The following is a 24,693-nucleotide window of genomic DNA, read 5'->3' on the forward strand; positions in this document are numbered from 1 at the left end:
GTGCTGATTTCCTTTAGGACTGACTGATTGGATCTTCTTGCAGTCCAAGGGACTCTCAAGATTCTTCTCCAGCACCACAGCTCAAAAGTACTCAGCTTTCCTTATGGTCCTCTTCTGCTTTCCTCCTCTGCACTCAGCTTTCCTTATGGTCCAGCTCTCACAGCCATACATGACTACTGGGAATACCGTCGCTTTGACTATACGGACTTTTATTGGCAGGGTGAGGCTGTCTCTGCTTTTTATTATACTGCCCAGGTTCGCCATAGCTTATCCTATTGAAAAGAATACTCCATGAGAATTCATTGCCAGTGGATGCAATGATAACCACAATCATAGACAACTTTAAAGGGAGATCACATGAACACATGAAACTGCCTTGTATTTCACCAGCCCTGGGTCCAACAAAGTCAGTATTGTCTACTCAGACTGGCAGCAGCTCTCCAGGGTCTCAGGGTGAAGTCTTTCCCATCACCTACTACCTGATCCTTTTACCTGGAGGTGCCGGAGCTAGAACCTGGGACCTTCTGCACGCCAAGCAGATGCTCGGCCAGTGATGGGTCTCTTTGATGGGCCTGCTCATGAAGAGTAGGTCCATCAGTGACTACTAGCCAGGGAGTCTGAAAAGAACCTCCTCCATAGTCAGAGGCAGTAAGCCTCTAAATGCAGTGTTTGGGAATGGCATCAGAGGAAGGCCTTGACCTCTGTGCTTAATTTGGTGACCCTTCCAGAGTGGCTCAGTGGCTTGACAACAGGCTGGCAAAGGCAAACCGTGCCTTTGGCCGACTGCACAAAAGAGTGTGGAGCAACAAGCATCTGAAAAAAGGCACAAAGATCAATGTTTATAAAGCGGTTGTGATGACAACCCTCATCTACGGCTCCGAATCGTGGGTTTTATACCGTCATCACCTGCGACTCCTTGAGCGCTTTCATCAGTGCTGCCTTCGCACCATCCTCAACATCCACTGGAGTGACTTTGTGACCAACACTGAAGTTCTCAAGTGGGCGGAGGTTACCAGCATCGAGGCACTGCTGTTGAAGACGCAGCTGCGCTGGGCAGGGCATATTTCTAGGATGGAAAACCACCGCCTTCCCAAGATTGCTCTGTATGGCGAACTCTCCACCGGCCATCGAAATAGAGGGGCACCAAAGAAGAGGTACAAGGACTCCTTGAAGAAATCCCTTGGCACCTGTCGCATCAACCATCACCAGTGGTCTGACCTAGCCTCAGATCGCAAAGCATGGAGGCACACCGTCCACCAGGCTGTCTTTTCTTTTGAGAACGCACGCATAGCTGGTCTTGAGGACAAAAGGAGATTGAGGAAGAATCGCACTGCTACAGCACCAACCCTAAATCAGACTTTTCCCTGCAGCCACTGTGGCCGGACCTGCCTGCCCCGCATTGGTCTTGTCAGCCACCAGCGAGCCTGCAGCAGACGTGGACTATTGCACCCTTCTTAAATCTTCGTTCACGAAGCCAAGCCGAGAGGGGCTCAGTGGCTGCTGTGTAAGACAGCACACTGGTGGCCCACTGGTCTGATCCAGCAGGTGCTTCCAACATTTTAATGCAATACTAAAACGAATGTAATTGCAAGATATGTTGGGTGCTCCTGTAAGCTATCATTGCATTTTATACTCTTGATCACCAACCCACGAATCCGGGGCTTTTTAAAAAGCAGGAATGCACAGGAATACAGTTCCAGCTGACTTGGCATCAGAGGGTGTGGCCTAATATGCAAAAGCCCTGCGCGAAACAATGGTGACATCGAGGAGGAAAGGAAAGGTCCCCTGTGCAAGCACCAGTTGTTTCCGACTCTGGGGTGACGTTGCTTTCACAACATTTTCACAGCAGACTTTTTACGGGGCAGTTTGCCACTGCCTTCCCCAGTCATCTCCACTCCCCCAACCAGCAAGCTGGGTACTCATTTTACTGATCTCGGAAGGATGGGAGACGGAGTCAACCTAGAGCCGGCTACCTGAACCCAGCTTCCGCCAGGATCGAACTCAGGTCGTGAGCAGAGAGCTCGGACTGCAGTACTGCAGTACTGCTGCTGTGCTGAGGTCCGAACTCTTTGCTCACGACCCGAGTTTGATTCCGGCAGAAGCTGGATTCAAGTAGCCGGCCCAAGGTTGACTCAGCCTTCCATCCTTCTGAGGTCAGTAAAATGAGTACCCAGCTTTCTGGGGGGGGGGAAGTGTAAAAGACTGGGGAAGGCAATGGCAAACCACCCCGTAAAAAAGTCTGCCGTGAAAACGTTGTGAAAGCAACGTCACCCCAGAGTCAGAAACGACTGGTGCTTGCACAGGGGACCGTTCGTTTCCTCCTTGATGTCACCATCGGGTGTGGCCTGATACGTAAATCAGTTCCCTGTGCGAAACAATGAGGACATCAGGGGTGTGGCATAATATGCAAATGAGTTCCTGCCGGGCCTTTTCTACAAAACACGACTCTATCTTTATTTCTCAGGTATACATGTTTAATACTCAAGCAAAGAAGGTCAACAAATTTGTGCGCAGCATAGATAACAGGATTAAAATGAGCTACCTATCTTCAACTGAAGGGTGCTGAGGCGGGAAGGGGAGCCTTAGAGAATAAAGATAATTGAAAGCGATCATAAATCAAGATAACAGGGTAGAAATTACAGCCTCACCAGTAGGCCAGGAAAACAAGGTTAGAGTGTGGTGTGTGGCCTTTAGCAGGGCCGGATCCAGAGAGGGGCAGAGTGGGTTGCTTGCCCCGGAAGAAACCAGAGGGAAGGGGCTCAAATTGGGTATGGAGTCCATTGTATTCTATGAGCCCATAAGATTGAATGGGTCCATAAGGGGGCATCATTTTTTAATTTTGCCCCCCCTCAAAAAACATGTAGATCTGGTTTTGGCCTTTAGAGATGCTATATGCCTTTTGGAAGCTGTGGAGTTAGAGAAACTTCTAGAACCAGAAATCATGGATGCTGAATTCTACATTTTACAATCTGGTCCTGTATCAAAAGAAGAGGAGGAATGTTTTTTTTTACCCTGCTTTTCTCTACTCAAGGAGTCTTGAAGTGGCTTACAATTGCCTTTCTCTTCCTTTTCCCACAACAGATGCTCTGTGAAGTAGGTGGGGCTGAGAGAGTTCAGAGAGAGCTGTGACTGGCCCAAGATCACCCAGCTGTCTGCCTGTGGAGGAGCGGAGAATCAAACCCGGCTCTCCAGCTTAGAGTCCACTGCTCTTAATCACTACACCAGCGGTACCCAACCTTTTTGGCACCAGGGATCGGTTTTGTGGAAGACAGTTTTTCCACGGACTGGGGCTGGGGTGATGGTTTCAGGATGATACAATTGTGCACTTTATTTCTATTAGTTTGGTGTGGTGGTTAAGTGTGAGGACTCTTCTCTGGGAGAACCACTCCTCAACTTGCAGATTCCCCACTCCTCAACTTGCAGCTGCTGGAATGGCCTTGGATCAGCCATAGCTCTCGCAGGAGTTGTCCTTGAAAGGGAAGCTTCTGGGAGAGCTCTCTCAGCCCCACCCACCTCACAGGGTGTCTGTTGTGTGGGGGTGGGGGGGGGAAGGTAAAGGAGATTGTGACCACTCTGAGATTCAGAGCAAAGGGCAGGAAATAAATCCAATATCTTCTTCTACTTCTACACAATTCTTTTTTTCTGTGGGGCAAGAGCATGTGAACACACTAGTGAGAGAATGCAGGACATACATTTTGAGCTGATATTGAGGGGGTTAATTTCATGAGAGAAGAACCCCATGCTGCAAAGTGGTAAGCTTTGCTCATGACCCAAGTTGTATCCCAGCGGAAGCTGGGTTCAGGTAGCCATCTTGAGGTTGACTCAGCCTTCCATCCTTCCGAGGTGGGTAAAATGAGTACCCAGCTTGCTGGAAGTAAAGTGTAGATGACTGGGGAAGGCAAGGGCAAACCACCCCGTAAAAAGTCTGCCGTGAAAACATTGTGATGCGATGTCAACCCAGAGTCAGCAATGACTGGTGCTTGCACAGGGGACTACCTTTACCTTTATTCCATGAGAGTCGGGGTGGGGAATTCAATTGATGATCCTGCACGCCGACTGGAAAGGCATAGCATAACCCGGCTTCATGTGTGAACCATGCACCGTCTTTTAAACCAGCACTGCGGCAATGAAAATGAGCACATTTATAACACTTAAGCATGCAAATATGCTCTCTGGAATGCTGGAAAGGGTAGATTTTTTAAAAAATTAATATCCCTAGCACTTATTTTGGAGAGCACACTTACTGCCAGCACATGGAATTAATTTGCTCGTTTGCTTGCTCTTCTTCAGCCCTCTCTGGTGTGATCTGTAAGAGGGGACTCTCAAAGGCCTGAAGGTTTACTGAGGAGGTTCTGCTGACTGGATTCCATTGGCAGTACAAACCACACCCCGTTTCACCCAGAATAACACTGTTTTACAAAGCTGTTATGGAGAAGGAAGCGAAAGAGAGTGAAAAAGAAGCAAGCGACATATAAGGTTGATATAAGGTTACCAAGTTCCCAGTGTCCCGCAGCGGGGGAGTTTTGCGCACACGCAAAGTGTGCAGGTGACACAATGATGTCACGTGGAAGCGATGTCATCGCAATGGTGATGCACGCGGTGCCACTCTAGGCGTTTCTGGGAAAACTCTATGGTACCTGTTGTACCATAGAGCAGCGGTGGCCAACGGTAGTTCTCCAGATGTTTTTTGCCTACAACTCCCATCAGCCCCAGCCAGCATGGCTGATGGCTGGGGCTGATGGGAGTTGTAGGCAAAAAACATCTGAAGAACTACCGTTGGCCACCCCTGCCATAGAGTTTTCCCTCCCAAATGGCTAGAGTGTCCGAGAAAACGATAGAGTTTTCCCGGAAACGCCTAGAGCGGCTGCTGCACAACGTAGCCGTCGTGACGACATCACTTCCGCATGACATCATCATGCCAGTGACATAGGCCGGTGGGTTGGGAACCCCCCGGGAGGGGAAACCCCTGCCCGGATCGGGAGCTTGACAAAAAAGGGGAAAAAACACGGAAAGCTGGAGACTAGGGGAAAACCGTGTTGGAAGTGTCAAATCTGCCAACACATATAACTGTTACTCACAAGTAATACTAGTTTGCTATAATGCTTATTTTTGTTTACTCCTAAAAACCGATCACTTTGCACTTATATCATGAACGTACATACACAGAAGTATACATTACATGTCTGAAGATACATTCAAATTACAATAAATTCCACGTATAGTCCACTGGTACAAAAATAACAATTTATACATGAAAACTTATATAAAGGTGCCAGAGTTTCTCATCCAGAAAACGAATTGTTTGTGACACGTTTCTGGTAATATACGTGTTTCGAATACGATTCTTCGTCCAACAAAAGAGATTAATTCCTCTGGAACTAAATATGAAAATAAAGCAAAAATACAATTGATGTAATACACTCCAAAAAAGTTGCAACAGCAACCATTTTCAAAAAATCAAGACGCACAGCTTGGCAGTCCTAGCCTGATAGGGGCATTCCAGGGGCCTGATTTGGCCCCCGGGCCACATGTTTGACACCCCTGTGTAGACAATACTGACCCTGATGGACCCAGGATCTGATTCAGTATAAGCCAAGCGGAAGGGGCATTGGCTCAGTGGTAGAGCACCTGCTTGGCACGCAGAAGGTCCCAGGTTCCATCCCTGGCATCTCCAGTTGAAAGGACCAGGCAGGAGATGATGTGGAAGACCCTCCACCTCAGCCTCTAAAGAGCTGCTGCCAGTGCCCCTGAGCATGTGCAAAGCCCATACACACACAGAGCAGACAATTACTGACTTAGGGTCTGACTCAGTAAAGGTAGTCCCCTGTGCAAGCACCATTTGTTTCCAACTGGGATGATGTCCCTTTTCAACGCAGACTTTTTAATGGGATGGTTTGTCATTGCCTTCCCCAGTCATCTACACGTTTTACCGACCTTGGAAGGATGGGTCAACCTTGAGCCGGCTACCTGAACCAGCTTCTGCTGAGATTGAACTCAGGTTGCGAGTAGAGAGCTCAGACTGCAGCCTTATTGCTCTGCACCATGGGGCTACCTACAAGGCAAGTACTATATATGTAGATACACACACACAAAGAAGAACTGCAGATTTATACCCCGCCCTTCTCTCTAAATCAGAGATTAAGAGCGGTTTACAATCTCCTTTCCCTTCTTCCCCCACAACAGACACCCTGTGAGGTGGGTGGGGCTGAGAGGGCTCTCACAGCAGCTACCCTTTCAAGGACTGGCAGAGACTGACCAAGAGAGATCTTGGGGTCGCGGTAGATAACTCACTGAAAATGTCAAGACAATGTGCGATTGCAATAAAAAAGGTCAACGCCATGCTGGGAATTATTAGGAAGGGAATTGAAAACAAATCAGCCAGTATCATAATGTCCCTGTATAAATCGATGGTGCAGTCTCACTTGGAATACTGTGTACAATTCTGGTCACCACACCTCAAAAAGGATATTATAGCATTGGACAAAAGTGCAGAAACGGGCAACTAGAATGATTAAAGGTTTGGAACACTTTCCCTATGAAGAAAGGTTAAAACGCTTGGGGCTCTTTAGCTTGGAGAAACGTTTCTGCTGTGACATGATAGAGGTTTACAAGATCATGCATGGGATGGAGAAAGTAGAGAAAGAAGTACTTTTCTCCCTTTCTCACAATACAAGAACTCGTGGGCATTCAGTGAAATTGCTGAGCAGTTGGGTTAGAACGGATAAAAGGAAGTACTTCTTCACCCAAAGGGTGATTAACATGTGGAATTCACTGCCACAGGAGGTGGTGGCGGCTACAAGCATAGCCAGCTTCCAGAGGGGATTGGATAAAAATATGGAGTAGAGGTCCATCGGTGGCTATTAGCCACAGTATATATGTATGTATGTATATGGGTGTGTGTGTGTGTATGTATATATACACCCACATATTGGCCACTGTGTGACACAGAGTGTTGGACTGGATGGGCCATTGACCTGATCCAACATGGCTTCTCTTATGTTCTTAAGGACAACTCCTGTGAGAGCTATGGCTAACCCAAGGCCATTCCAGCAGGTGCAGGTGGAGGAGTGGGGAATCAAACCCGGTTCTCCCAGATAAGAGTCCACACCCTTAACCACCTACACCATATATACATACATACATAAACACACGGAAGCTACTATATGTATGGGGTTTGCACCTACATAGAGGTATGCATTTGGCACATGTTCGGGGGCACTCCTCGAAGCCATCGTTTCCCTCTGCACCATAGGGCTACCTACAAGGCAAGTACTATATACATACACACATATATGCACACACACACGGCAGCTACTATATGTATGGGGTTTGCACCTACGTGGGTGTATGCACTTTGCACATTCTCAGGTGCGCTCCTCGAAGCAGCCGTTTCCCTCTGCACCATGAGGCTACCTACAAGGCAGATACTATACACCGGGGCTTTTTGGGTAGAAAAACTCTAGCAGGAACTCATTTGCATATTAGGCCACATCCCCTGATATCACCATTGTTTCACATAGGATTTTTTGGTAGAAAAAGCCCAGAAAAACTCATCTGCCTATTAGGCCACACCTCCTGACACCAAGACAGCCGGAACTGCGTTCCTGCTAAAAAAGCCCTGCTACACACACACACATATATACAAGGCTTTTTTGAGCAGGAAAGCACAGGAATGCAACTCCGGCTGGCCTGGCATCAAGGGCTGTGGCCTAGGCTTCCCGATCCCCAGGTCCCAGCGGGGGATCCCCGGTTTTACAGGCTTCCCCCCTCCCCCAGCCAGCTGGCCGGCGGGGGAAGCCCCTCCCCCACAGCCATTATGCACCTCCATGAACAATTCCCATAGGGAATGATGGGGAATTGATCTGCGGGTATCAGGGGCTCTGGGGGGGGGGCTGTTTTTTGAGGTAGAGGTGCCAAATTTTCAGTATAGCATCTAGTGCCTCTCCCCAAAATACCCCCCAAGTTTCAAAAGGATTGGACCAGGGGGTCCAATTCTACGAGCCCCAAAAGAAGGTGCCCCTATCCTTCATTATTTTCTATGGAAGGAAGGCATTTTAAAAAAGTGTGCTGTCCCTTTAAATGTGATGGCCAGAACTCCCTTGGAGTTCAATTCTGCTTATCCCATCCTTGCTCCTAGCTCCGCCTCAACGTCTCCTGGCTCCACCCCCAAAGTCTCCTGGCTCCACCCCCAAAGTCCCCAGATATTTCTTGAATTGGACTTGGCAACCCTAGTGTGGCCTAATATGCAAATGAGTTCCTACTGGGCCTTTTCTACAACAAAAGCCCTCCACACCCACAGCAGCTACTGCACGTCTGCGGTTGGCGCCTGCACGGGTGTCTACGCTTTGCACATGCTCAGGGGCCCTCCTCGACGCGCCTGTTGGGAAGGCCAGGGGCGAGCCAATGCTCCTGGCTTCCGGCGGGGCCGAGGCCGGCCGGCAGCAGGCGCGACAGGTGGCGACGAGGGAGGCCGCGGCTGCTGGGGCTCCGCCTCTGTCTCCTCCTCGGCCGAAGCCCACGTCGCGCCAAGAGCCGCCGGAGAAGGAGGAGCCGCGGCGGCGGCGGCGAGCGGGAGAGGCCGGGGGCTGCGCGCCATGAACGCCAAGCGCACCGAGAGCGACTGGCAGGGGCTGGTGAGCGAGGTGAGCCCCGGCGGCGCCCACCAGGGGGAAGCGGCGCCAGGAGGCCGCAGCCCGGGTGGGGAGGGAGGCTGCGGCCCGGCTCCTCCTCCTCCTCCTCTCCCCCGGGCTTGGCGAGGCGGTGCCGGCCTCTGGTGCGCGCTGGGAGGGAGGGAGCCCGGCCTGCAGCTGGAGAGGCCGGGATGTGCGCTCTGCGGGGAGCCCCTCCTTGCCGGCGTCTCCAGCGCGGGAGCGAGGGGTTGGTGCGCTTTTACGCACGGGCAGGCCCCGCCGGGCGTTCCAGGGGGACCCCGCCGGGCTCCCGTGGCAGTTCTCTGCGCCTTTGCTGCAGCGGGAGGGAAACTCCCGAAGGCTTCGCTGTTGTGTTGCTTCCGAGGCTTCTTTGCTGAGGCCGCTGAATGCAAACGGGGGCTTTAGGGTTGCCAAGTCCAATTCGAGAAACATCTGGGGACTTTGGGGGTGGAGCCAGGAGACTTTGGGGGTGGAGCCAGGAGACTTTGGGGGGGGGTGGAGCCAAGATCAAGGCTGTGACAAGCATCATTGAACTCCAAAGGGAGTTCTGGCCATCACATTTAAAGGGACGGCACACCTTTCCAAGTCCTTCCTTCCATAGGAAATAATGAAGGATAGGGGCACCTTCTTTTGGGGCTCGTAGAATTGGACCCCCTGGTCCAATCTTTTTGAAACTTGGGGGGTATTTTGGGGAGAGGCACTAGATGCTCTACTGAAAATTTGGTGCCTTTACCCCAAAAAACAGCCCCCCCAGAACCCCAGATACCCGCGGGTCAATTCTCCATGATTTTCTATGGGAATAAATCTCCATAGGGAATAATAGAGTTCCCAGCAGACATTTCCTTCCCCTCCCCCCGCTTTCTGATGACCCTGAAGCGGGGGGAGGGCCTCCAAACCGGGGGATCCCCTGCCCCCCCCTGGGGATTGGCAACCCTAGGGGGCTTCCCCAAGTTAGGGCACAGGGGCGGCCAGACTGAGGCTCAGGAGCCCTCTGTGGCTCTTTCGCACGGATCGTGCGGCTTGGCGAAGAAGGCGTTTCTCTTTAAATCGCTTCTCCGAGCCGAGCCAGCCGGTGGCTTGGAGAATGCATTTAAAGTTAGAGTTGCTTTCTTCCCAGCTCTCCCTCCCTCCTCCCTGCCCTCCGTCTATTTCCTCCCTCCCTCCAGCCTCTGATGTTCGTGTCTTGTGGCTCTCAAACATCTGACATTGATTCTGTGGGGCTCTTACGTTAAGCAAGTTTGCCCACCCCTGGCCTAGGGTTTCTTGGCTCAGCATTCAGCTGCACGAACTCCTTGGGCTGGGATGCTCCCTCGAAGCTGGGGGGTCTTGTGAGCAAGAATTCCACTTTGTGAGCGACTGGCATTAAGGTGGCGAGCGGCTGCATCAGTGGGCGTGCTCTGGGGCCTTTCTTCCTGAGCGAAGACAAAAATGTATGAGTTGGAGGCTGAAAAACCATGAGCTAGCTCACACTAACTCGGTTTAGAGCAGGACTGTTGAACATGCAGCCTGGGGGCCGAATCAGGCCCCTGGAGGGCTCCTATCAGGCCCCCAAGCCACTGGCTGTTGTCTACTTTCTTTTCCCTCTCTCTTGCTTCCTTCTGCATCACAGCTTGCTTTGCCAGGCTTAGTCAATCACACAGGAGCTACAGAGCAAAAACTATTTTCTCCATTGGATGAGTCTTCTCCCTTGGGGAGGAAGGGGGAGGGAGAGCTTGCTTTGCCAGGCTCTCTCAATTGCGCAGCAGAGCTACTGAGCCAAGCCTCTCTTCCCTTCTATTGGCTGAGGCTCCTCCCCTCCCGGTCCCTGGGGAAGGAAAGAGCCTTCCTTTGCCCAGTTCCCTGGATCGCATGGGAAAGATACAAAGAAGGCGCCTTTGGGGCCAATGGGTGCTGATGTTTTAAAGTTTTAAAAATCGTTGTGTTTGTGTCCTTTATAAAGTTTATATCACCACTACCTGGCATTATATTTTATAGTGCTCCTGACCTGGCTCAACAAGGTCACATTTATGTTGGATCCGGCCCTCATAACAAATGAGTTCTGGCAGCCCTTTGCCCAGTTCCCTGGATCCCATGGGAGAAATACAAAGAAAGCACCTGTAAATCAAAATCAACGAGTGCTAATGCTTAAGGATGTTTTAAGTTTTTTTTTTAAACCCCCTTTAGTTGTGTTTGTCTGCATCCTTTATAAAGTTTATATCTCTGCTACTAATCTTAAATAGGTACACCTATGGCCCGGACTAAAATGGCCGAGCTCGACAAGGCTTCGTTTATGTCAGATTTGACCCTCATAACAAATGAGTTTGACACCCCTGGCTTAGAGGGGACACTATAGAATCATAGAGTTGGAAGGGACCTCTAGGGTCATCTAGTCCATCCCCCTGCACAATGCAGGAAACTCACAAACACCTCCCCCTAAATTCACAGGATCCTCATTGCTGTCAGATGGCCATCTAGCCTCTGCTTAAAAACCTCCAAGGAAGGAGAGCCCACCACCTCCTGAGGAAGCCTGTTCCACTGAGGGATCACTCTTAATGGTCAGGAAGTTCTTCCTAATGTTGAGCTGGAAACTCTTTTCATTTAATTTCAACCCACTGGTTCTGGTCCTACCTTCTGGGGCCACAGAAAACAATTCCACACCATCCTCTATATGACAGCCCTTCAAGTACTTGAAGATGGTGATCATATCACCTCTCAGCCGCTGCCCCTCCAGGCTAAACATGCCCATCCCCTTTAACCTTTCCTCATAGGACTTGGTCTCCAGACCCCTCATCATCTTCGTCGCCCTCCTCTGGACCCCTTCCAACTCGTCTATATCCTTCTTAAAATGTGGTGCCCAAAACTGAACACAATACTCCAGGCGAGGTCTTACCAGAGCAGAGTAAAGCGATACCATCACGTCACGTGATCTGGACACTATACTTCTGTTGATACAGCCCACAATTGCACTTGCCTTTTTAGCCACCGCATCACACTGCTGACTCATGTTCAGCGTATGATCTACTAAGACCCCTAGATCCTTTTCGCACATACTACTGCTAAGACAAGTCTCCCCCATCCTATAACCATGCATTGGATTTTTCCTACCTAAATGCAGAACTTTACATTTATCCCTGTTAAAATTCATTTTGATTTTAGCCCAGTTTTCCGGCCTGTCAAGGTCATCCTGTATCCTGTTTTTGTCTTCTTCTGTGATTGCAACTCCTCCCAATTTAGTATCATCGGCAAACTTAATAAGCATTCCCTCTGTTCCTTCATCCAAATCATTGATAAAGATGTTGAACAAAACAGGTCCCAGGACAGATCCTTGAGGCACTCCGCTGGTCACTCCTCTCCAAGGGGAACCATTCACAAGCACTCTTTGGGTGCGACCTGTCAACCAGTTACAGATCCACCTAGCGGTAACAGGATCCAAACCACATTTTACCAACTTGTCAACAAGGATAGTATGTGGAACTTTATCAAAGGACTTACTGAAATCAAGATAAACTAGTAGTGAGCACCTGTTGTCTTGTCCGTGACCAAATGCCATCTGTGCAGTGCTAGTGGCAGGATAGACCCGTAAGCCCTGCCCGGGAGCCACACATGTTCTGGAGGAGGTGGCATTTCTGGAGCATATGTTTCAATGTGTCATAGCGAAGTATATGAGTGTTTCTGCTTAGAAGAGCTGACATCTGAAGAGCGAAACGGAGGCCGTGGGGAGGTTGGTGAGGAACATTAGCCAGGCTAGCTGAAGGCTTGCGGAGGCTAGAGTTGGTTCAGTTCAGTTTATTGTTACAGTCATTGACCAGAACATTTTAGTCACCTAGGATAGTGGTCCCCAACCTTTTTGGCACCAGGGACCGGTTTTGTGGAAGACAGTTTTTCCATGGACTGGGGGAGGAGGGGTGATGGTTTTGGGATGATACAATTGTGCACTTTATTTTGTTGTTGTGGCTAAGTGTGCAGATTCTTATCTGGGGAAACCGGGTTTGATTTCCTACTCCTCCACTTGCAGCTGCTGGAATGGCCTTGGGTCAGCCGTAGCTCTCGCAGAGTTGTCCTTGAAAGGGCAGCTTCTCGGAGAACTGTCTCAGCCCCGCCTCACAGGGTGTCTGTTGTGGGGGAGGAAGGTACAGGAGATTGTGAGCCACTCTTGAGATTCGGAGTGGAGGGCAGGATATAAATCCAATGTCGTCTTATTGTTATTATTACTACATTGTAATATATAACAAAATAATTATACAACTCACAGCCCGGTTGCTAACAGGACACAGACCAGTACCGTACCGGTCCACGGACCAGGGGTTGGGGACCTCTGATCTAGAACAACCTTAAAAGTACCTTATAAAAAGTCCCACAAAGAATCTGCATGTTAAAATTTGATGACTTGAGGGTTGTAACTGTAAAAAAAAGAATGTAAAAGATGATTATTTAACCCTTTAAACCATTTTAAAAAGTCATTTTAAAATTTGTTAGAAGATTTACAGTTTGGCCTATTTGTCTTGCTTTTTGCGTTCTTTATAAACCTGGGGACAGAACCTAGCCACCTGTCTAGAGTCACCAGGTCTTCCCTGGTCACAAATGGGGGAGGACCAGGCTGGGAAACTGTTGGGTATTCTTAGAGAAAAATATTATTTATAGCAGAGTTAGAAATGAGTAGCACAGCAGAGAATACACAGAGATCATGTGTGCGTTTAAAAGAATATGATTGCTTTACTTAAAACTACAGAGAAGAGTAAACTGGGGAAAAAATAACAGGCACTAACTTCCTACATGTTCACAGCTTGAGAACAAAGCTAGGAATGGCTTCTCTTCTCCAAACTTAGAGAAAGGGAAGAAGAGATGCCATAAAATGCAGAATAGGCAATACATCGATTTCCGATCACAACACTTAATTACTGGTCATTTAACTAAGATCTCTTATAGACTTGGGGGGGGGGGGCGCTTTCTCTCTAGCTAACAGATAGGTTACAGTAAACACGTGACTTCCTGTTGACTAACAATAACAACAGGATTAACTCTATAATTACTGAAGTGTTGCAGATTTGCTAATCCCAACAGAAACTCCTGGAGATTTGGGGATGGGGCCTGGGGAGGTCAGGGGGGTACAAAACCATATAGGCCACCCTCTAAAACACCAATTATCTCCAGAGAAACTGAGCTCTGTAGTCTGGAGATGAGCTATAAGTCCAGGGGATCTCCACAGCTCCCCCCCAGGTCAGTAATTATTACTAATTATTTTGCTTAGCGGCTGTTCATAGTCTGAGACCCTAAACTGTAGTTTTGCGTGTAACTCAGGCAGAGGAAAGATATGGCAAACAGTGAAACAAAGAAAGTTTGGATTAAGAGTCAAAAGGACCTACAAATTTGCAGTGAAACGGGGGCCATTGTGGATGTGATGTGCGTCTTGTGGGGTGGCCTTTGCTTCACACAGCTAAAAACTTGTAATCTTTTTTGAGTGCGTTGCCATATTGCAGGGCTTGGCCTGAAGCTTTAGGGCAGGGGTGTTGAAATCATTTATTATGAGGGCCGAATCTGACATAAAGGACCAGGCCATGTGTGCACCTATTTAAAATTAGATAGCAGAGACATAAACTTTATATAGGACACAGACGACGAAGACATTGGGTTTATATTCTGCCCTCCACTCAAGAGTCTCAGAGAGGCTCACAATCTCCTTCTTCTTCCTCCCCCACAACAAGCACCCTGCGAGGTAGTTGGAGCTGAGAGAGCTGCCCTGGAAGCTGCCCTTTTAAGGACAACCTCTTTGATAGTTATGGCTAACCCAGGGCCATTCCAGCAGCTGCAAGTGAAGAACTGAGGGATCAAACCAGTTTCTTCCACACACTTAAGCACTACACCAAACTGGCTCTCACAATTATAAGATTTTTTTAAAAAGAAAAACCTTAAAACGTTAGCACTTGGTTTTAAAGGCACTTTCTTTGTATTTCTCCCATGGGATCCAGGGCACTGGGCAAAGAAAGCTCTGGCTCTTTCCTTCCTTCTCCAGGGGAGCAGGAGGGGGAGGAGCCTCAGCCAATAGAAGGAAGAGAGGCCTGGCTCAGTAGCTCTGCTGTGCAATTGAGAGAGCCTGGCAAAGCAAGCTAGTCCTCTCCCCCCCTTCCTCCCTAAGGGAGGAGCCTCAGCCAGTGGAGAAAATAGAGGCTTTGCTCTGCAGCTCCTGTGCAATTGAGCAAGCCTTGCAAAGCAAGCTGTGATACAGAAGGAAGCAAGAGAGAGGGAGAAGGAAGCAGATGACAACCAGTTGCTCGGGAGCCTAATATGAGCCCTTCGGGGGCCTGATTTGGCCCCTGGGTCGCATGTTTGACACCCCTGCTTTAGAAGCTGCATTCCCTTTCTAGGGTCTTCAGGGAACAGTTCAAGTTCAAGTTTATTTATATCCCGCCTTTCCCACCGAAGTGGCTCAGGGCGGCTCACAACACATAAAAATCTAACAGAATTTGAATTTAAAACATCTTACATAATTAAAACAGTAGAATAATAAAACATATAAAACATATAACGCCGGTCTATCAGAACTACACTCAGCTTCCAATGCCAGTTAATTATAAGCCAGCCGGAAGAGGGCTGTCTTACAGGCCCCGCGGAACCGACCAAGGTCTCGCAGGGCCTCACCTCTTCCGGCAGTTGGTTCCACCAGAAAGGAGCCGTTATGGAGAAGGCCCTGTCCCTGGTGGACTGCAGGCAGGCCTCCTTTGGCCCGGGGATAACAAGCAGATTTTGAGATCCCGATCTCAGTACTCTCTGGGGAACATGTGGGGAGAGACGGTCCCTAAGGTAGGCAGGTCCTAGGCCATATAGGGCTTTAAAGGTAATAACCAGCACCTTGTACCGAACTCGGTATATTATTGGCAGCCAGTGCAGAGTCCGGATCCCTATATGGGACAAACCACTCAGAGGAAGTGCAAAAAGGCTTCTCTCTGTGTTTGGGGTCTTGTCTCTCATTTGGCCTCTCAGACCAGCTGATCCCCCCTGCTGCATGGTCCTGGACCCCAAACTCCCCTTGAGTCTTCTGGTGGGGTCTTCCAGAGGCCTGCCAACCCTGTCCCTCCATCTGGCAGCTATGGCCCACCCTTGACCTGATGCTCAGCTTTCCTTGCTAACCTGAGCAGTCTAAAGCCAGAGTGTTCTGCCTTGGGTCCGTATTGAGCTTTTGCGAATGCAAGAAGTCTTCATTTTGATGTCAAAAGATTGAATTTGCAGAATGGCTCTGTGATCAAGCATCTCTGCGAAATGCGACCCATAACGTCGACAGGCACGTCAGGAGAAGAAGGGAGCCTTTGGAGCCGTTACTCTAGGTTAGGGGTGTCAAACATGTGGCCCGGGAACTGAATCAGGCCCCCGGAGGGCTCCTATCAGGCCCACAAGCAACTCACTGTCATTTGCTTCCTTCTCCCTCTCTCTTGCTTCCTTCCACATCTCAGCTTGCTTTTTCAGGCTTTTCAGGCTTGCTCAGTCACACAGGAGGTACAGAGCAAAGCTCCTCTCTTGGGGAAGAAGTGGGCGAAGCTCCTCTCTTGGGGAAGAAGAGAGCTAGCTTTGTTAGGCTCTCTCAATCACACAGCAGAGCTACTGAGCCAAGCCTCTCTTCCGTTGGTTGAGGCTCAGCAAGCCAGTGAGGTGGATTAGGCTCTCTGTGTGTGTTTGTCTGTGTCCTTTAAAAAATGTATATTTCCCTGACCTGGCATTACATTTTATGACACACACGACCCGGCCCGACAAGGTCAAGATCTGGCCCTCATAGCAAATGAGTTCGACACCCCTGCTCTAAACTGCAGAGTCTTCTGAGCGACTTGGTGAGCTCCTGGCATTAAAGTTGTGAGCTACTGCAGAAATTATTGTGCTCTAGGGTTATTCTTCCTGAGCTAAGACAAAAATGTGTGAGCCGGAGGCTAAAAATTTGTGAGCTAGCTCCTGCTAACTCAGCGTAGAGGGAACACTGATGAAGGCCAACCCCCTGCTTCTAGAGGGAACATTGGCCTTCATCCCTTCTGCTTGTTTAGAAAATGCCTGTGTTGCCCACTTCGTTTGTGAAATCACAGATTCAGGACCCTGACAGAATTCCCGTTACCTGCAACTGCCATTCACACCAGCGTTGCTCTTGCCATATTCTGTCTGCGCAGGTGAACTCCTTCTAGGCCTACGGAGCTTTTCAACATGGAAAATTCTGGTTCTCCGCTCCGCTTTTTGTCAGTGGTGAAAGTGAGCGGTCTTGGAGTGACAGCGTATGCTTGTTGACGGAGTTCAGCAGTGTGCTTTGGAGGTTTCCGGATGCCTTTTGTTTGTTTTGGCCTGTGTTCACAGAACGCTTTCACCTCCTGTGAAAGCATTTCTGCGTTTGTTTGCCGTGGGTGGAACCCCCGTCCCTTCATGCTGAGTGCGCAGCAACAGGCTGTAGTTCCTGCGTTATGGATTACAGTAGTTTATTTCTCTGGTTTCCGAGGGTAGCTGGTGTGTATAGAACAGTTAGATTCATGCCCAGGTGCACTTTAGAGACCCACCAGACTCCTGGGGTGTAAGCTTTTTGAGAGTTGCGTAGTTTGAATTCGTGCAACAAAACAGCTTTATCTGCTGATCTGGTTCTTGTCCGACTGGTTTTCTTGAGTATATTGTGTCTGTCGGACGGTGGCAAAGTCAGCTAACAGAGACGGATGCTGAAGTCTTTGAAGGACTTCAAGGTTCAGTGTGACTTTGCTGAGTGTATTGTGTCTGTCGGACGGTGGCAAAGTCAGCTAACAGAGACAGATGCTGAAGTCTTTGAAGGACTTCAAGGTTCAGTAGAACAAAACAGTAGACAAGTTCACCTTTAAGACCAGCTAAGTTTTATTTAGAATGTAAGCTTTCGTATGCTCTTCAGCAGACTTCATCAGACAGAATGGGAATGGAAGCGGCAATACTTAATATAAGTGGGCAGTGTGGAATCATGGGAATGTTTTTAGCAGATTAAAAGAATCCCAAATAGGGATCTGCTAAAAACATTCCCATGATTCCACACTGCCCACTTATATTAAGAATTGCTGCTTGCCATTCTCATTTTGTCTGACGAAGTCTGCTGAAGAGCATACGAAAGCTTACATTCTAAATAAAACTTAGTTGGTCTTAAAGGGGCATTTGTCCACTTCTTTGTTCTGTTGCTTCAAACCAACACGGCTGCCTACGGGGATCTATCTTCAAGTTTCAGTGTGGCTTTGCTGGTCTTTTTTGCACCCACCATCTTTCTGTTTTTAAGTTAATGATTGCCGGGGGGGGGGGGGGGAGTTGTTTGGCAAGCGTTTATTTATTTATTTAGATTTCTAGTCTAAATTTATTTATTTAGATTTCTACCTTTCCCGTAAAACAGGCTCAGGGCGGGTTACATCATAAAAACAATCAAAGTCAAAAAACCAGTTTAAAATATATAAAATCTAAGATTGCAGAGTAACGGTAGAGACTAAGATGGCGTTCTTGTCTGACTGGTTTTCTTGAGCATATTGTGCCTGTCGGACGGTGGCAAAGTCAGCTAACAGAGGCAGATGCTGAAGTCTTCGAAGAACCTCAAGTCTCCGTGTAGCTTTGCTGGTCTTTTTTTTGCACCCACCTTAATCTTTCGGCTTTTGTCAGTGATGGGGCGGGGGGAGTTGTTTGGCAAATGGAGACAGAACTACACCTGGACTTGGGTGCCAACTGCTAGGAGCAGGGTTGTTGGGGTTTTGTGGGTTTTTTTTGACAAATCAAAATTTATAGCCATTTCTCTTTATAACACAGCATTACATCTACCAGAACTGTTTGTACTGTGTGCTCTGCCAAATGACTCCAGAACTCATTGGCCCTGGAAACCGCCGATTTGTTCTTCTGGTACCTGTTTGAGTGGCCCATTTGGTTGAGGGTGGTGGGGAAGGTAAATCAAGGAGAGGAAGGGTGAGGAATAGAAAGGGAGCGGGTTTTCCCCTTCCTCTCCCTGTGCAGTCTTTGTGGGTTCCTGTTTGGAGCAATATAAATTGTATTGCGTGCTCTCTTTCCCACATGCTCAAGTTACCCCTGATTTTCCTGGCAGTTGATCCACAGGCACTGGACTTAGTTTGTGCCAGGGGTGGAATTCTAGCAGGAACTCCTTTGCATATTAGGCCACACACCCCTGATGTAGCCAATCTTCCTGGAGCTTACGAAGAAGAGCCTTGTCAGCTCTTGGAGGATTGGCTACATCAGGGGTGTGTGGCCTAATATGCAAAGGAGCTCCTGCTAGAATTCCACCCCTGCTTTGAGCACAGTTCTTCTGCACCTCTGTCTTCCCCCTGCATTTTCACAATGGTGGAGTCAGTCTGTTTTATTCTGCTTGTACCTTCAATAATGAGGTTTTGCAAGGGAGACTGCTGTTGTCATTGGCGGCATCAGCGTTGTCACAGCACCCTTCCCCTTTTTAATAAAGCAACACAAAAATATTGATATGTCACTAGACTGTTGTAACAGTAGGCTTAGCAGGTTCTCTAAAATTCCCAGGTTTCATATTAAAAAGTCCCTTGCAGAGACATGCCTTTTTCCTTCTGTCTCCAAAAGAGGAGAGGATAGAGACTTACTTTTAAAAAAATGAAATTTGGGAATTCAGAAAACCAACTAAGCCTGTTGTTAAAATGGTCTACTAATACTTTGATATTTTAGCACTTTAAAAAAAATGGAACCAACTTCTGGAAAAAGATCAGAGTAAAAGTGGTATAAAAAGAATCAGAAAAAAACTGCAGGGAAAGGAACAAAATTAAAAACCAAAGGCACCAAAATGTGTGTAGAAATCAGAGGATAAACTGAAGAAGTATAGTGCCATAAAGGGGGGAGAGGGGGGGAGAGAAACATATGCAGAAAAGGTCTTTCTCTCTTGTGCAAACTCCTTGTGCAAAACACCCTAGCTAAACTATAGATCTACAGAATTCTAAATGGTAAACAATTTACCTCTTGCAGTCAGGTAATCAGAGAAAAGTGTAGCTGGGGATGTGGGATGGAAGGCAAGAACTGCATCCTTTGGTTTTCTTTGCTCCTGTAGGCATCTGCAACTAGGGTGGGGATCACGTTCAGATCCTGACCATGTTTTCTTGAAAATATGTTTTGTTGTGTTCACTGGGGCTTACTCCCAAGTAAATGTGCCTAGGCTGCATGTACCTCCTAAAGGCATTTATAAGAACATAAGAGAAGCCAAGTTGGATCAGGCCAGTGGCCCGTACAGTCCAACACTCTGTGTCACACAGTGGCCCAAAAATCCCAGGAACCATCAAGAGGTCAACCAGTGGGGCCAAGACACTGGAAGCCCTCCCACTGTTGTTCCCCCCCGCCCAAGCACCAAGAATACAGAGCATCACTGCCCCAGACATAAGAGCATAAGAGAAGCCATGTTGGATCAGGCCAATGGCCCATCTAATCCAACGCTCTGTGTAACATAGGCCAAAAAACCCCAGGTGCCATCAGGAGGTCCACCGGCGGGGCCAGGACACTAGAAGCCCTCCCACTTTTGCCCCTCCCAAGCACCAAGAATACAGAGCATCACTGCCCCAGACAGAGTTCCAACAGTACGCTGTGGCTAAGAACCCCATGGCGCATAGTGGTAAAGCTGCAGTACTGCAGTCTGAACTCTCTGCTCAACACCTGAGTTTGATCCTGGCAGAAACTGGTTTCAGGTAGCCGGCTCAGATTGACTCAGCCTTCCATCCCTCCGAGGTCGGTAAAATGAGTACCCAGCTTGCTGCGGGGAAAGTGTAGATGACTGGGGAAGGCAATGGCAAACCACTCCGCTAAAAGTCTGCAGTGAAAACATTGTGAAAGCAACATCACTGCAGAGTCAGAAACGACTGGTGCTTGCATGGGGGACTACCTTTACTTTTTTAATAGCCACTGATGGACCTCTGCTCCGTATAGAAACCTAATTTATTGAGATTTACTTCTGAGTGGTGCCTAAGTTGTTCTCTGGGTTTCTTTCCAGTGGTTGCGTTCCTCTAACAGTTCTGCTAGCTTAAAGAGCCGGCACTTGATGTCACTGTGATAAAACTTAACCTCAGAATGCAGGAGCCCTGGTTTCAAACTTGTTTTGCATTAGATGATTTAACTTTATGAGCTCTTCGGGGAAATGGTTCTTGTTTGAAGGCTTGGGTCTGTAGCTGCCGCTTAAGAAAGTTGGCATATAAGTTTTCCTTTTCAATTAATTCACTACAGCGTTAAAACCGAAAGGTCAAGTTATTAAATGTAACAGTAGTTGTGTAACAGCCAGAAAGGTAGTGTGTATTGGAATATTTGGTTAATGAAGCAGAGTTTGCCCAATTATAGAAAAGGGTAAACTTACGTTTATTCAGGTAGATCCAGTTCACATTCAGGTTGTAGTCGAAAGAAGAGAAAGAAACCTAATCGAAAGAATGCTTTGCCTATCTCAACTGGCCAGTTAATCTGGCGTCACGCGTGTGGGATGTTTGTGTCTCCATGGAAGGCCATGTGAATAGAGAGTGAGAAGACAAAGAGAGAAAGGAATGGGCAGCTCCCAGGTTAAGACAAAGAGAGGCATCCTGTTTAGGGAGACAGCACTATACACATAGAACAAAAAGGTAAAGGTGCAAGCACCGGTCGTTTCCAACTCTGGGGTGACGTTGCTTTCACAACGTTTTCACGGCAGACTTTTTACGGGGTGGTTTGCCATTGCCTTCCCCAGTCATCTACACTTTCTCCCCAGCAAGCTGGGGACTCATTTTACTGACTTTGGAAGGATGGAAGGCTGAGTCAACCTGGAGCCGGCTACCTGAACCAGCTTCCGCTGGGATCGAACTCAGGTCATGAGCAGAGGGCTTTGACTGCAGTACTGCAGCTTTACCACTCTGTGCCACGGGGCTCATGCATATAGAACAGGGGTGGCCAAACTTGCTTAGTGTAAGAGTCACATAAAATAAACATCAGATGTTTGAGAACTGAGGGAGGGAGGAAGGAAAATTAATGGAGGGGAGAAGAGGAAAGAAAGCCACTTTAAATGTATTTTCCAGGCTGCCGGCTGGCTTGGCTTGGAGAAGTGATTTAAGGAGACAAAAGTCTTCTCCAAGCAGGCTGACAAGGTGGTGGGGGCTTCGAGAGCTGCACAATATGTGTGAAAGAGCCACATGTGGCTCCCGAGCCACATTTTAGCTGACATAGAGTGATGTAGCACCCCCCAGTGTCCGGGCACGCTGAGCTGCTCACTCCAACATTTATCCCTTCAGCTGAGCTGCATCTTGTAGCAAAAAACTCACGTTTGCCACCAACATCCACAGAACAGGGAGATGCAGCCGGACTCGGCCATCTCTGCTGAGATCCATGTTTGTAATTTTTTGCTTTAGTCAGACTCACGCATTATGTTTCAATATGATGATGTTGATGTAGGTCAGGAGTGTAGAACTCATTTGTTATGAGAGCCGGATCTGACATAAATGAGACCTTGTCGGGCCGGGCCATGTACGTCACAAAATGTAATGCCAGGTAGCGGAGATATAAGCTTTATAAAGGACACAGATAAGCACAAAGATGTTTTTTGAAAGTTTAAAAGAAAACATGCTTCAGATGTTAGCACTCGTTGGCCTTACAGGTGCTTTCTTTGCATCTCTCCCATGGGATCCAGGGAACCGGGCAAAGGAATCTCTGGTTCTTTCCCTCCTTCCGCAGGGGACGGAGCTGCAGCCAATAGAAGGAAGAGAGACTTGGCTCGGTAGCTCTGCTGTGCAACTGAGAGAGCCTGGCAAAGCAAGCTATCCCTCCCTCCCCAAGGGAGGAGCCTCAGCCAATGGAGAAAATAGAGGCTTTGCTCTGTAGCTCCTGTGTGATTGAGGAAGCCTGGCAAGGCAAGTTGAGACACAGAAGGAAGCAAGAGAGAGGGAGAAGGAAGCAGATGACAACAGTTGCTTGGGGGCATAGGAGCCCTCCAAAGGCCTGATTTGGCCCCTGGGCCGCATGTTTGACACTCCTGACAGCCCAAAAAAGGAAGAAAGTTTTGGGACCAAGTTGCTGCCGTACTAGTTCTAAACAGCCTGTGATGCACTTGTCTCTTTCATTTATTACAGGGAAAGCATTTAAAACCTTGACGAATGTCCTGGCTTCATCAGATTATGAGGTCATTTCTACCCGGGAGTTAATGAGTTTTAAGCAGATCTGTCCCTAAAAATAGCCACGGGCAAATAGCGACTGTTTGAACATGGAGAGGAGGGAATTTGCCCTCCTGTAAAAAAACAACAACACTTTCTCACTCTCTGCGGTTTAAAGCAGTTAGTGGCCTGAGAGGCAGTTCAAGCAAGTAGCATAATAAATCTGTCTTTACTGATTATGGGGCTTGTAGCAATTACTGTCTGCTTATTGTTGAGAAAATTGGTGGTGGATGCGAGTTTAGAGGCCGCTGTGGGAAACGATTTCTTTCGCACGGACTGAAAGAAAGCGCGCAACCCTCTGTGTTTAAAAATACAAATAAAAATGATAAACTTGGGTTTGAAAGCTATTTAATGAGCCTCCGGAACTTTTGCTGTTGGTGCGTCCCACAAACAGAATAGGCAGCAGTTAAACCGTGCGTCATTATTTTTGTCCAGGACAAGCGGTCCTCTGCGTTAAGTGCTTGGAGACTGAACATTAGAAAGTAAACAAACTTAAAACCAAAACCCCGACAAAATGCCACAATGTCGCAGTGTGCCATTGTGCGCAATAACGCCTCGCTTGTTCTCGTACCGCTTTCTGAAATATTTAGAGGGCCCCTCTCTGCAACGTTACTCAATCATCTATTTATCAGCAGTGTTAAGTGTCTGCTCATGATGGTTGAAGATGTGAAACTGGGCAGGGCAGGAAAGGATAATATCAATGGTAGAGTCCCTGCTCTTAGAATAAAAAAATCATTCTTCTTGTAAAGCCAGCTCTGAATCAACCAAGAACACTTTATTGCAAGAAGAAGCAGTCACAAACAGCGCAAGCATATAACTCATCATATACACTCTGGCCATGGTTAACCATGCCCCCCTAGCAGGGGACAGTTACTCCTATTGGCTCACTCCAGAATCCTTCATTTACATCTCTTTGTTACAAGTTGTTACATGCCTAGCATCCTGATTGGCCAGTTCTTCCACGCTTCAAGATCCTGGTTTGCAAGGAGTGCCTGTCTCAAGCTCAGGCAACAAGACCCCAGTACAACGCAATACATAACAATTCCAGTCCTGGGGAGTAGCATGATCTTCCTGCCCAGCTCTCCATAGCAATTCCCACTCCGCACTGAACTACTTCTCCTTTTGCAGGCTTCTTGCATACTTTGTCTTGGGGGTATTGGTCCATTCTTGGGGAGCCGAGGTGACTTTACTGCCCTGCTCTCCATGCATATTTAAACCCCCTCCCCCCGTGCTGAGCTGCTTCTCCTTTTGGGGTCATCTCTCTGCCTGACTGCCTGCCATTTTCTGCTTTTGCAACATTCCCAAGACCCTGACCCATTTAGAATCCTAATAGAATCATATGAGTTGGTAGGGACCTCTAGGGTCATCTAGTCCAACCCCCTGCACAATATAGGAAACTCACAAACACCTCCCCCTAAACTCATAGGATCCTCATTGCTGTCCGATGGCCATCTAGCCTCTGTTTAAAAACCTCCAAGGAAGGAGAGCCCACCACCTCCCGAGGAAGCCTGTTTCACTGAGGAACAGCTCTAACTGGCAGGAAGTTCTTCCTGATGTTGAGCCGGAAACTCTTTGGATTTAATTTCAACCTGCTGGTTCTGGTCCTAACTTCACACAATGGCCAAAAAAACCAGGCTCCATAGGAGGTCCGTCAGTGGGGCCAGGACACTAGAAGCTCTCCCACTGTGCCCCCCCCAAGCACCAAAAATACAGAGCATCACTGCCCCAGATCAAGAATTCCAACAATACGCTGTGGCTAATAGCCACTGATGTACCTCTGCTCCATATTTTTATCCAATCCCCTCTTGAAGCTGGCTATGCTTGCAGCTGCCACCGCCTCCTGTGGCAGTGAATTCCATGTGTTAATCACTTTTTGAGTGAAGAAGTACTTCCTTTCATCTGTTCTAACCCGACTGCTCAGGAATTTCATT

General features: G+C 48.2%; 1 protein-coding gene across 2 annotated transcripts in view; it reads left to right on the top strand.

The window, feature by feature from the left end:
- Positions 1 to 8,442: 8,442 nt before the first annotated feature.
- Positions 8,443 to 24,693, top strand: part of CCDC149 (coiled-coil domain containing 149) — a 113,600-nt gene continuing 97,349 nt past the window's right edge. For both annotated transcript variants that reach the window (XM_060246220.1, XM_060246221.1), the window contains exon 1: positions 8,443 to 8,642. In XM_060246220.1, the coding sequence (XP_060102203.1) occupies positions 8,595 to 8,642 (48 nt within the window). In that variant the 5' untranslated portion in view covers positions 8,443 to 8,594. The remainder of the gene's footprint in view (positions 8,643 to 24,693) is intronic.

Source organism: Heteronotia binoei, chromosome 9 (assembly GCF_032191835.1).
Source record: "Heteronotia binoei isolate CCM8104 ecotype False Entrance Well chromosome 9, APGP_CSIRO_Hbin_v1, whole genome shotgun sequence".
Lineage (NCBI taxonomy): Eukaryota > Metazoa > Chordata > Lepidosauria > Squamata > Gekkonidae > Heteronotia > Heteronotia binoei.